The 13503-nt window shown below is 51.4% G+C and overlaps 1 protein-coding gene across 2 annotated transcripts; it reads left to right on the top strand.

The window, feature by feature from the left end:
- The first annotated feature begins 2426 nt into the window (after positions 1–2426).
- On the top strand, positions 2427–10781 carry Coro1a (coronin 1A). 2 transcript variants are annotated; one of them, XM_031388288.1, is made up of 12 exons: positions 2427–2446; positions 5703–5791; positions 7316–7514; positions 8394–8516; positions 8606–8735; positions 8817–8995; positions 9116–9235; positions 9427–9531; positions 9632–9777; positions 9861–9918; positions 10030–10245; positions 10570–10781. In XM_031388288.1, the coding sequence occupies exons 3-12, from the start codon at positions 7317–7319 to the stop codon at positions 10672–10674; spliced, it is 1380 nt and encodes a 459-aa protein (XP_031244148.1). In that variant the 5' UTR covers positions 2427–2446; positions 5703–5791; position 7316; the 3' UTR covers positions 10675–10781. The 2 variants fall into 2 exon arrangements, with proteins under 2 accessions (XP_031244148.1, XP_031244149.1); XM_031388289.1 differs by lacking the exons at positions 2427–2446; positions 5703–5791 and adding an exon at positions 5844–6018.
- The last annotated feature ends 2722 nt before the right edge of the window (positions 10782–13503 follow it).

Below are 13503 nucleotides of genomic sequence, written 5' to 3'. Positions count from 1 at the left end.
TATTTATTTGTATGTGCTACACTGTGTGTAGAGAGGTTAGAGGAGAATTTTTAGTAACCTGTCCTATCTTTCTACCATGCTGGTTCCAGGGACCACACTAAGATGGTCAGGCTAGGCAGTCAAGTGTCTTTGCCCATTGAGCCATCTCACAGGCATATTTAAAAAAAAAAAAATTTTTTTGAATGAGCACAGAAACATAGATAGGCTGGGCATGGTGGAGTACACCTTTACTTGGGAGGCAGAGGCAAGTAGGCAGATCTCTGTAAGTTTGAGGCCAGCCTGGTCTCATATAATGAGTTCCAGTCCAATCAGAGTTATATGGTGAGATACTGTCACAAAAAGACAAAGAGGGAGAGGGGTGGAGGAAGAGTTCTTCCCACAATGTCAGGATTTATTGAGTAACAATAAATTCACAAAGAAGGGTTGTGTCAATGGGGGTTGTGTCAATGGTAGCAGTTTGCTAGATGTTCTTGCATTTCCTTGGTAACCCTGGCTGAAGCAAAAACAGGCTCTTTTTACAATTTTATTTTTATTTTATGCATGTGGGTGTTTTGCCTGCACATATGTCTGTGAGATACATGTGTGCAGTGTCCATGGAGGCCAGAAGACAGAGTTGGATCCCATGGAACTGGGGTTTCCTCCTCTTTTGTTTTTTGTTTTGTTTTGTTTTGTTTAGGTTTCTTTATGTTGTCCTGGCTGTCCTGGAACTCACTACACAGACCAGGTTGGCCTCTAATTCACAGAGATCTGCCTGCATCTGTCTCTCAAGGGCTGGGAATAAAGGGGTGCTCCACTGAGCCTGGCTTGGAATTAGAGTTAAAGACAGTTGTGAGCCACTATGTGGGTACTGAGAATTAAACCTGGGTCTTATGCAAAAGTAGCAAGTGCTCTTAACCACTGAGTCATCTCTCCAACCCAGAACACAGGTTTTCTTACTCCAGTTTTAATTAGCTATCCTAACTCTCTATGGTGGTTTGGATGAGTATGGACCCCATAGGCTCATATGTCTGAATTCTTGGTTCCCAGTTGATGGGTCTGTTTGGGAAGGGTTAGGAGGTGTGTCACTAGGGACAGCTTTTGAGGTTTCAAGGCCCTCCTGCACTTCCCAGTGCTCTCTTTTTCTGCTTCATAGCTGGGTACAAAGATGTGAATTATTTCTGCTTCCGTGCCTTTGCTTTGCCACCACGGACTCTAACCCTCCGAAACCATAAACCCAATTAAGTTGTCTTGGCTGTGGTATCTTATCACAGCAATAGAACAGTAACTGAGGCAGGTAATTTGATGTTTCACATAAGGGGAATGTCTTTACTTCAAGGATAGCCTGCCCCCTTCACAGATAGCTCAGCCCCGGGGTGGGTCTGCAATATCATCCTCAGGTGTGTCTTGTTCTCTTCTGTGCCTCTACTGTCCTCTTGGTTGCTTCTGTTGTCAGGCAAGTTTGTTTCGCATGAGTGGGAGATGACACCAGAGCCACGTAGACGTTTCATGTCCTGTGTTTGTCTTCCTACTCCACAAAACTAGCAAGTTATGTACTTTGTAAACAAGTCAATGTCACTTGGTGAGGAGCGACAGGAAACAGCAGCGAGGTCTCTTCAGATTGTTGATCACTATCATAGTCCACAACCTCTTTAGAGGCAGACAGACTAGAGAAAGCCTTAAGAACCTCCTGCAGGGCTTTGGTCTTCCTGTATTTCTGTCTGTCTTTACTGTGCATATTTGGCTGCTTGGTTTCCCTCCAGGGAAGCCAGGCCAGTTGGAACTCAAACTTACTAGTTTAGGTGTATGTGGGAAGGGAAACGTTCTAAGTTATATATCACTATACAGAAAGGTCGAGTGGTTCTAGCACAGCTTGATCCGGACCCTCCAATGATGCACCAAATCTGTCTTTGTAGCTTACCTCTCCAGTTCTCTACCTGGGCTATCCTGAGTAGTTTTTTTCCTACATAGTGACAAGATGCTCTCTCTTAAGGTTGTGTTTCCATATTCAATGCAAACAGGGCTTTCCCCACCTCGCGCAGCTCCAAGATGTAACCCTTTCTCACAGCACAGAGCAAATCAGTGATCTTCTCACAGCTAAGCCAAGGAAAGGGGATTCACTAGACAGAGAAGCATGGCCACAAGCCGAATCCCAGACAGTCTAATGGAATGCTACATCCCTAAAAGAAAACCAAGCTGATGTCACAGATGAGCATGCCTGGCATGCTCGAGGCCCTGAGTTTGGTCCTCAACACACATATACACATATGTACACACACACACACACACACATTAGTGAGAAACTGGGCCCACCTATCACTGAGCTAACACTCATTCTTGTGTTCTGTAGACATCTGCTTTGGAGAACTCCCTCCCACTGGTTTCTGTCTGTTCTCCACAGCAGCTTCCTGTCTTCATCCTCTCTTCCCCTTCCCACACTGCAGACCGTGCCTGACATCTAAGAGCTCGGGTGAGTGTGACTGCCTAGCGGTAGCCTGAAAGGCTCACCGCCCCTGAAGGCATGGGTTTCACCAAGTTCTCTGTCTGAGTGTGAGTACTAGGCCCTCTGGGTCTGAAGGTGGTCTGTGTCTATATACTTCCTGCCAAAGGGAGAGTACCACCAAGTACTAGCCACCCTCAGGGTGGAAGGTGTTTCTAGGATTAAGTGAATATAGTACTTTTTGTTTGCTTGTGTTTGAGATAGGGTCTTGCTGTGTAGCCCAGGCTGGTGACCCGCCTCAGCCTCCAGAGTCCTGGGATTGCAGGTATGTACCAGCACACCCAGTGAGCATGCAAATCTATAGAGCTTAGAACAGTCTGGTATACAGTAGCTGCACAATTACACTAGCTGTTATTGCTTGCAGGAAAAGCTTGAGACAGGATCTCATATAGCACAAACTAGCCTCAAACTCCTTAGTGTAGCTAAGAATGATCTTGAATTTCTGAGCCTCTCACCTCTGCTGTCCATGTGTTGAGAATATGGGCAATCACCATCTTACCTGGTTTTGTTTTTAGATTTTTAACTCATTTTTCTGAGACAGAGTTTCTCTGCATAGCTCTTGGAACTCATAGAGAACTCATAGCTCTGTAGACCAGGCTGGCCTCACAATCAGAGATCTGCCTGTGCTGGGATTAAAGGCCTTTGCCACCCCCTCACCGTTTAGATTTTTAAGTTTTATTTTATGTCTGTGGTAGTTTGAATAAGGATGGCTCCCAGAGGCTCGCATGTTTGGATGCTTGGTTCCCAGTTGGTGAACTGCTTGGGATTAATGTGTGGTTTTATTGGAATAGATACAGACATACTGGAGGAGGTATGCCACTGAGAGTTGGCTTTTGTGTTTCAAAAGTCCACACCAGGCCCAGTCTGTCTGTCTGACTGTCTGTCTGTCTGTCTCTACCTGACTGTGGATCAGAATGTAAAGCTCTCAGCTACTGTTCCAGAACTATCCCTTTCTGTTCCCCACCATGGTGATCATGGACTAAAACCATAAGCAAGCTCCTAGTTGAATTCTTTCTTTCTTTCTTTCTTTCTTTCTTTCTTTCTTTCTTTCTTCCTTCCTTTCTTTCTTTCTTTCTTTTTTGAGACAGAGTTTCTCTGTGTAGCCTTGGCTGTCCTGAAACTCACTCTGTAGACCAGGCTGGCCTCAAACTCAGAAAAAATTCTTTCTTTTATAAGACGTGTCTTGGTCATGGTGTCTCTTCACAACAATAGAACAGTATCTAAGGCAATAGGTATGATTGTTTTACATGCCTGTATGTCTGTGCATCACATGCATGCCCACAGATGGTTGTAAGCCACCATGTGGGTGCTGGGAACTAAATAAACCCTGGTCCTCTGCAAGAACATTGAGTGTCCGGAGCAGGGGCTGGAGCAAGCGGGGCAGGAATGAGCGGGACAGGCAGAGGTCCTGAGTTCAATTCCCAGCAGCCACACACATGATGGCTCACGGCCATCTGTACAGCTACAGTGTACTCATACACATAAAATAAATAAAATAAATCTTAAAAAAAAAAGAACAGTGAGTGCTCTTAACCACTGAGCATCTCTCTAGCCCAAGCAACATCTCTCTAGCCTGAGCATCTCTCTAGCCCGAGCATCATCTCTCTAGCCCGAGCATCTCTCTAGCCCTGCACCTAGGTTAAATGATGCTGAAGATCATGTCTTTATGCTTGCTATGCAGGTGTTCTGCCGACTGAGCTCCATTCTCAGCCCCACTACTGTAATCACGTTAGCTGGAGACTGTAGAGTCCCTGGCTACAGTCACAGAGCCTCAGGCATAATCCAACCCTGCACTGAGTAACTGCAGAGCACTTCAGGCTACACTACTTCATTTGAGCCCATTAGCTATGAGGTGGGCAGGACCTCTTGTTCCTCACCTACAGAAACTGAGGTTCGGAGAGGCGGGGCCTATGGCCAAGACCACACAGCTAACCAGTATAACTGGAGCCAGGCCTCTTCTGTTCCTTCCAACTACTTCTACTTCTGACAGAGTCTTGCTATGTAGCCCAGGCTGGCCTCCTGCCTCAGCTTCCTGAGTACTCAGACTACAGATGACTATCAGCACACCTGTGTCCTTAAGCTTTGCTGACACTGTGCCTCAGCCCCCTGCGCTTCTCCAAAGCCATATCTAATGTGTTTCCTCTTCCTCCCAAGATAGCCCAAAGCTTTGGTAAATGACCATGAGAAAAGCCAACATCTTTTGGGTTTTTGAAACAAGGTCTCAGCAGGTAGCTCTGGCCTGGAACTTACATGTGGACCAGGTTGGCCTTGGTTTCACTGATCCTTCTGCTTCTGCCTCGGTAGCAATGGATTTACAGGTGTGGGCCACCATATCTGGCTGAAAGACCCAACACTAATTAGCACCTGCCACTCTGTAGGTGTACCTCCAGCTATCCTTGGAGGGACTGTCTCCATATTGAGGCAGGAAAGACTGTTAGAGAGGGGAACTTGGAGCTGAGATTAAATTAACCTGCCCAAGGTCACTCAGAGGAGTGACAGCCAGGAGTCACAACACTGGTTCCAGAAAAGGCCTTTCTTGCCCTGCTCTTGCTAATGTGGCAACACCACCCCCCACCCCCAAGGGACAGGAACGGACGATAGCTCTCCTGCGTGTAATATCAGACTTCTGTGTGTTCTCCGTGGCCTTTAAACTGGCGGAAGGACTCCCTCTTCCCTCTTCCCACGGTCCGAGAGCTCTCGTGGCGGGGGGTGGGGGGTGGGGGTGGGGGCGGGGGGTGCAGTACAGAACAGGTGCTCCAGGATGCCCAGTTATTTTTACTTCTTCCGGGCCTTAACCCCCTTGAAGCAGAGGGCAAGGGTGTCCCCGCTGAAGCCCTGAACCCCTAGAAAGGAGAAATGACCCCCCAAGACCTCCCAGAAATCCATCTAGAGCAACGATAGGAGAGGTCCCTCCTATCGCGAAGAAGGCTCTCAGGCTAGTTGCAGCCCTTCTGGAGCTTTCTCCGGTGCCAGGGAACGGACCCCGAGGAGGCTGCGGGCGGCTGGGGGAGGGATGAAGGAACGGGATATTTTTGCGTTTTGACATTAAAAGAAGAGTTGATTCGCGTCAGCATCTGTTCGGGGGTTGGAGCTGTCAGCACGGGGAGCGGGTCCCAGCCTTGCCGCCCCAGAGCGAAGGGCCGGGCCTCCATGAGCTCCGCCCAAAGGGGCGCTGCCACCCGGAGGAGGCCGGCGCACGGCCGCTGCTCATTCATTGTCTTGACAGAGCATCCTCGGCGGCCAGCCTGCGGCTCCTCCATCCTTCTCTCCTTCCTCCTTCACTTAGGAGGGGTCACGCTCAGCTCTCCGCAGCAGGTGAGACTGGGCGCCGGGGCGGGGGGAGGGCTGGTCACAAGGGCCAGGCAACGCTGCCATGGGCCACCTGTGGGGCCAGCGCCAGTGTGGGGGCAGGACTGTGGGGGCGGGCGAGCTGTCAGGGCCACTAGGCTGAGGGACAGAGAGCCGGTTCGTGAGCCCCGCCAGGAGGACCGAAGGAAGAATTGGGAATGCGAAGGGGCAAGTAGGTCCCAGAGTGCTTCAAGGTGAGGGAGAAGGACCATCGTGACAAAGATGGAGGTGGGCTCCGGGGAGCGGCCGTAGCTGGGCTCAGAACCTGTGCCCCCGGGAGGGAGCTTCTGGGGCGGAGGTTGGGGGGGGGGGCGACAGGGTGGGGTGAGCCAAGTAGCTGCCCTGAGCTTTGAGACAGGAAGGGGTTGAGTGCAAAACAAGACTAAGTTCCCCTTTCCGTGGTTTCCGGGCTTGGTACCTGGGTGGGGGAGGAGGCCGGGTGGGGCACATCTTCCGCCCCTACCTCTGGATTTGGCTATCCTTCTCTCAAATTCAGACTGCTCACTGGGGGTTTATGTCCCTTTTCTGTCTTGGAGACTTCACTCAGGCACTTCACCTGCCTTTTTTTTATAGACCTGGGAGCCTCCTTGGTGATAGATAGATACCAGGGTGCATGAGGACTGGAGTCCCAGCAAGAAGGGGTTCCCCATTAAGGCAGAGCAGATGGGTGAGGCTGGGGAGGTGGATAGAGGCTCTGGGCAGGACGGCTTCCACAGCGCAGCCGAGGTTCCTCCACTGAACAGGAAGGTGGAGGGATTAGGCACAAGGATGGAGCTCTGGAACACAGAGGATAGAGGCAGCCCCTGGGCTTCACTGGCTGGCTGCCTAGCCACAGTGGGTAACCATCTTAGCGGATCTCAGGGAAGTCAGGGTGGGCCTCTCCTGAGTGCAGCTTAATGGAAGCAGAGATGGCTCCAAAGAACATCTACTTTTTCTGAGCAGAGGTTAGGAGCAGAGGTCTGGGGAGATGCTGGGACCCAAGCCATTGCTGCTGCTTGTAGCCAGAAACCTAGGGAGGCCATCCTGCTACCGCATCCCTTCCTAGGCAAGCTGGCATGCATCCCTGTGTGTGCCATCCCTGAGCTGGAAGGCCAAGGAGAAGCCCTGCCCCGCCTTTAGGAAGCTCTGTGTGGGCGTGAGGGATGTAGGATCTAGAAGAGCTCAATAGGAGGGAACCCACCTCCAGGGTGTCCGGATCACCAGGAAGAAGGCACTGTGTCTCAGTCAAGAGCTGGTCCCTTGGAGCCACACCATATCAGGCTGTTGTAGGGGCTGATGGTGCAGGATTGAGGGTGTGGCTTGAAGTGCCTGGGAGTTTGACAGAAGAAAAACTGGGGAGGGTAAGCCGGGAGATACGCAAGCTGTCAGTCATGGTCAGGGTGCCTCAGACACGATGCTGGAACCCTCAAAGGCAGGCCAAGGGTTGCTCTGGGGATGACAACGTACGGCTGGAATTGACCCAAAGAAAAGTTTACAATCTGTGTCCTTCAGGATGAGCCGGCAGGTGGTTCGCTCCAGCAAATTCCGCCACGTGTTTGGACAGCCAGCCAAGGCTGACCAGTGCTATGAGGATGTGCGCGTCTCACAAACCACTTGGGACAGTGGCTTCTGTGCTGTCAACCCCAAGTTCATGGCTCTGATCTGTGAGGCCAGTGGGGGAGGGGCCTTCCTGGTGTTACCCCTAGGCAAGGTGAGCTCCTGGAATCGCAGTGCTCCTAAGCAGGACTCTGCTGTCCATTGAGACTGTGGGGTCCTCAGTGGGTGACCGTGACCCAGCTCTCCTGGGGTTCTGTGTTGATATCTGTAAAACGGGACCGGGCCATTTGCTACTTAAGCTCTCTGGAGACAAAACAAGGGGGGGCAGGTCTCCCAAATCTTGGCTTGGGCTTTTCTGCTCAGGATACGGCCGCTCTAGTGTTCTCGGGAGTGAGGGCCCTAGGTCTGGTGAGGACTTTGGGGACTCCTCAAGTGTAAGCCCTGGCTCACAGGTGGAGGTGAGCAAAAACCTTTTCCTCCCCTCTGAGTCTGCTGCTCTTCAGTCCCAGTTCACTCTTGGACTCTTCAAGGGGTGAAACAGGAAGGGGAGATAGGCCCCAAGTTGTTACCTTAAAAGGGCCGATGGAAACAGAAGAGAAGAGGAAGTGGTTGTCGGGTTGAAGCTGGGCCTGCACCCTGCACAGCTCCTTACACAGGAAGAGGTTGGCCCTCAGAAGAGACCATTTCCAAACCTCTGCTGCTGTCTAGAGGCATCAGGACAGGCCTCCAGGGCCCAGTCTATAGGACACATCCTATAGCCCCCTCTCACACTCTCCTCTTGGGGACCCCTATGCTCACCCTGGTTCCATGGTACCTGCAGATGACACTGAGATAGAGGGCTGGGATCTTGGCTAGAGTCTCAGGCAATTTGGTGCTAGCCTTCCAGGGAATAGGACAAAGTCAAGTCCTCCCCAACACCAGTGCCCTCAGGGACCCCACAGCTTTCCTCTGCGTCCCTTTGCAGGGGTGTGGGGAGGTTGGATTGGGTTCGGAGGTCAAATCGCCTCACTAGAAGCCCTATTGTGCCCTCCAGACTGGACGAGTAGACAAGAATGTGCCACTGGTCTGCGGCCACACTGCCCCTGTGCTAGACATCGCCTGGTGCCCACACAATGACAATGTCATTGCCAGTGGCTCTGAGGACTGCACAGTTATGGTAGGTTTTGTAGGAATGTGGGTTTGAAGGGGTCTGAACGAAGAACCAGGTGTTTGAAGCCCCAGAGATTCACTCGCCCCTTTCTACAGGTGTGGGAGATCCCGGATGGGGGCCTGGTGCTGCCCTTGCGGGAGCCTGTCGTCACCTTGGAGGGCCACACCAAGCGGGTTGGCATCGTGGCCTGGCACCCCACAGCCCAGAATGTACTGCTCAGCGCAGGTACCATAGGGTGTGGAGGGGAGGGCTAGGAGACTTGACCGGAGGCAAAGGCTCATGGTTCAACGTTGGACAATTGTGCAGGTTGTGACAATGTGATCCTGGTGTGGGATGTGGGCACTGGGGCAGCCGTGCTGACGCTGGATGTGCACCCGGACACAATCTACAGCGTGGACTGGAGCCGGGATGGTGCTCTCATCTGTACCTCCTGCCGTGACAAGCGTGTTCGCGTCATCGAGCCTCGTAAAGGCACTGTTGTGGCTGTAAGTTGCCGTGGAAGCCTAAACCTTGGCCTGTAGATGTTGCTTTTTCTGCACCTACCTGGGGTCTAGTCCCTTGGTGAGACTGTGAAAGGCTGACCTACCACCTTTCTTTCCTCTCAGGAAAAGGACCGCCCCCATGAGGGAACTCGGCCAGTGCATGCTGTGTTTGTGTCAGAAGGGAAGATTCTAACCACGGGTTTCAGTCGCATGAGTGAGCGGCAGGTGGCGCTGTGGGACACAGTGAGTGCTGAGACCCAGGGCCCTGCAGGCTGGGGATCAAGGCTAGAGGCTTGCCCTACCACATGACCATGGCCTCAGTTTACCTGTGAGATGGGGAGTTTTTATGCTTAGTCTGAGGGCCCTTGCCTTCTTATTGCCCAGTGAAGACTTGACATGGTCCAGCCTGATGCTATCACCACCTGTCTCTACAGAAGCACCTGGAGGAGCCACTGTCCCTGCAGGAGCTGGACACAAGCAGTGGAGTCCTGCTACCTTTTTTTGACCCTGATACTAACATTGTCTACCTCTGTGGCAAGGTGACTCAGTCAGGAGGGCTGGGGGCAAGGGAGGTGGGAAGGTGACTTGGTGAACACAAAGTCTGGTGCCCGGTACTGACTCTCTTGCCCACGCCCACAGGGTGACAGCTCAATCCGGTATTTTGAGATCACTTCTGAGGCTCCGTTCCTGCATTATCTTTCCATGTTCAGTTCCAAGGAGTCTCAGCGTGGTATGGGCTACATGCCCAAACGTGGCCTGGAAGTGAATAAGTGTGAGATTGCCAGGTGACTGACCCCTAATCCTAACTGGACCTTCAGCACCCAACCAGCCACTCTGAATAGTGTCACTCATCTTCCTGTTTCCACAGATTCTATAAGCTTCATGAGCGGAAATGTGAGCCCATTGCCATGACAGTGCCTAGAAAGGTGATACACCTATGCTCCCAGGATTCTGGGACAGGAAATGACCATGGGGGGGCTTGTAGGGTGGGGCAGGAACATAAACACTCTCATGACCAGCCTTGGCCTTGCCCACAGTCGGACCTGTTCCAGGAGGACCTGTATCCACCAACTGCAGGACCTGACCCTGCCCTCACAGCTGAGGAGTGGCTGGGTGGTCGGGATGCTGGCCCCCTCCTCATTTCCCTCAAGGATGGCTACGTCCCTCCAAAGAGCAGGGAGCTGAGAGTCAACAGGGGTCTGGATAGCGCTCGCAGAAGAGCTACACCGGAGCCCAGTAGCACTCTTAGTTCGGTAAGGGGTGGGGTGGGGGCGGGGAATAAAGCAGGAAACTGGGCTTGGGCAAAGCCTGCATCAATGTGCTCAGTGTCTCTTAGGGAAAGAGTCCAGTGTTTAGAGATGCCCAAGCCCCTAATGGAAGGAGACTCTTGGAGGGCAAGGAGTGGGTGACCCGGAGGCCTTAGAAACCAGATTGCAAGCGGATAGGCATGCAGTAATCTGGGGAGTGTCTGCCGGGAAAGAAGGGTCCAAGCCTTGTGGCTCTTGGAAAGGTTAGCCGATGTCAGAGGAAGGGAAGCAACAGAAAAGCTGGACCTAATGTAGGGCTGGGTCTCCTAGGACACTGTGTCACGGCTGGAGGAGGATGTGAGGAATCTGAACGCCATTGTGCAAAAGCTACAAGAGCGTCTGGACAGGCTGGAGGAGACTGTTCAGGCCAAGTAGAAGCCCAGGGTCCTCAGCTGGGGCCAGCCATTCCCTCTGCTCCTATCCCACCCTCAGGCCATACAGTGAATAAGACGAAAATAATAAAATGGCTTTATTTTCTGGTACCTCTCAGACTCTGGTGAACTGGAGAGCCCCAAGGCTTCCCCCTGACAGTTTTCTAAATGGGCTGCCCCCATTCGGGTTTCGGGTCACTTCGAAATGCACACTATAAGCAGAGGAAAGTGTCTAGTCTGGTAGGACACCTGCAGTGATGGAAGTGGATGGAGCTGGCCACTGCTCTCTCTTCCCTAGCTCTACCTCAGAGCGGAAGGTCTGAGTCATCCAAATCCCTATCTTAGGGCCCCCAAAATGTCCAATCACCCCAAAACTTTTCATGTGTTTTCTTGGAAGTGCTGGCCAAAGCCATTAATATGCTTAGTATGCTCTCTATCACTCCAGCTCCCCAGCCCTGACCCCAAATTAGCATTTCCTGGTCAACTCCAGCACAACCTGCACACAACCACACTGACACTTCGCAAGCTACTGACTCAGAACAAAAATGACTTCTGAGCAGACACCACTCACACCTGTCATCCGAGCCCTTGGGAGACCGAGGACTGCTGTGGGGTTCAAGCCAGAAACTCAATGGAGAGTGCTTATAAAGTGAGATACTACCTCAAACCAAACCAAACCAAACCAGATGGGACTTGGGTGGGGCCTGGCTGGCAACATGCATGGGCCCTGGGTTTGATCCCTAGCCCTGCATAAACCAAGGGTGGTACCCCACACCTGTAATTTCAGCACTGAGGCGATGGCAGGAGGATCAGAAGTTGAAAGCCAGCCTAGAACTGTAATAAAGTAAACAATAGCAAAAACCAGGAGGCTGGAGGGATGACTTGGTGGTTTAGTGTTTCCCTTGCAGTCATAGGAACTAGACCTCCGATCACAGCACCCACGGAACAGGCTGGGTAACCTGGCAAACACTTGCAACCCAAGCTCTGATGCAGATAAAGCAGGACTGTGGGGGGCTTCCAGCCTAAAGATGCAAACACTGGTTCAGAGAGGGAGCCTGCCTCAAAGGAAGAAGTAGAAAATGACAGAACACAGACACTTGACGGTCTCTTCTGGCCTCCACTCATGTGTACAGGCATGTATACACCCGCATGCAAATATACTTAAATACACACACACAAGTAAAAACAGATCTTGGGCTGGAGACGTAGCTCAGCAGTTAAGAGCATTTGCTGCCCTTCCAGAGGACCAGAGTTCAGATCCCAACACCCACAATGCCTTTAGTCTCAGCACTCTGGCTGCAGAGGCAGGCAGATCTCTGGGTTCCAGGGCAGTCAGGGCTACATACAGAGTCCCTGTCTCAAAAAACAAACAACAAAAACTAAGGAAAAAGCTGGGCAGTAGTGGCACACGCTTTCATCCCAGCACTTAGGAGGCAGAGGCAGGTAGATTTCTGAGTTCGAGGCCAGCCTGGTCTACAGAGTGAGGTCCAGGATAGCCAGAGCTATACAGAGAAACCCTGTCTCAAAAAACAAACAAACAAACAAACAAAAATTTGACAAAACAGACTATGTCCCATAAGGACAAACAGAAATACAGAAACATGGAGCAGGGTAATGGCTGGCTGAAGGGCAGTTCTGGAACCATGGGCTAAGCCTCCTCCCCACCCCCCCTTTTCATTCTTCTGCCTCAGAGAACTGACTGTGGGTTTCAGAGGACCTGGCCTCTGAGGAAGACAGAAAGATCTCTTAAACCCTATCTATAGGAGTAAGGTGTTTGTTTTGTGTATTGTGATCGTTTCACAGAGCCCAGGATGGTTTTTGAACACCTGATACTTCTGCCTCTACCTTTCAAATCCTATTCTACTTGTGTGTCACAGTGCCTGGTTTATATGGAACTGAAGAACCTGGGGCTTCAGGGATGCTAGGCAAGCGCTGTCCACTAGCTCTATGAACACATTTTGTTTTGTTTTTTGTTTGTTTGTTTTTTTGAGACAGGGTTTCTCTGTGTAGCTCTGGCTGTCCTGGAACTCACTCTGTAGACCAGGCTGGCCTATGAACTCAGAAATCCGCCTGCCTCTGCCTCCCAAGTGCTGGGATTAAAGGTGTGCGCCACCATCGCGCGGCTTTGAACACATGCTTTTTGAAGTATTCTCAATATGAGAGCAGCTTCTGGTGCTCAATTGGGGTGGGAGACTGTAGAACTGGGGTGACACTGAGCAGTTCTAGAGTGTATTATGGCTGAACTCATACAATGCAGAGAACACCCAGGAAGGACCTCATCCCCAGCCCTTTCCCCTTTAGCACACCATGGAGCTATCTGGATATAGAGAATGGCACATTCTGCCTGCCCACTTGTGTTTCACCCTGACAGGGTATGTGATCCTGGGCCTTTTGCCCTATAAACTGGAGGAGGGCCATCAGTGGGGAGAGAAGGGGTCAGTCCTCTGTGGACACAGGATAGGCTACTCTCTGCATCTTTCCTGTCCTCTTTTGGGGTGCTTGTGAGCAGACTGAATCACTAGTTCTCCAGAGAAACTGAAAATGAAAATTTTCAGGAATGATGCCGGGGATGGAGAAGGCATGAGCACCGACTACTATGACCACAGCTTGATCAGTCTCTTTAATGGAAACAAGAAAAGGTGGAAGCAGAGGAAACTGAGTGGGCAGGGACGAGCCTTGACAATATGGGAAGGACTGAGCACAGTGCTGGACATCTGTAGCTATAGCTACACGGAAGACTAAGACCAAAGGATCGTCTGAGCTCATGAATTTACAAGCAGCCTGGAAAACATATTGGGACCCTGTCTAAAAGGCAAAACCAAACCAAAGATCC

Source organism: Mastomys coucha, unplaced genomic scaffold, assembly GCF_008632895.1.
Source record: "Mastomys coucha isolate ucsf_1 unplaced genomic scaffold, UCSF_Mcou_1 pScaffold21, whole genome shotgun sequence".
NCBI classification, from domain to species: Eukaryota; Metazoa; Chordata; class Mammalia; order Rodentia; family Muridae; genus Mastomys; species Mastomys coucha.
This window is presented reverse-complemented; position numbering and strand designations above follow the sequence as displayed.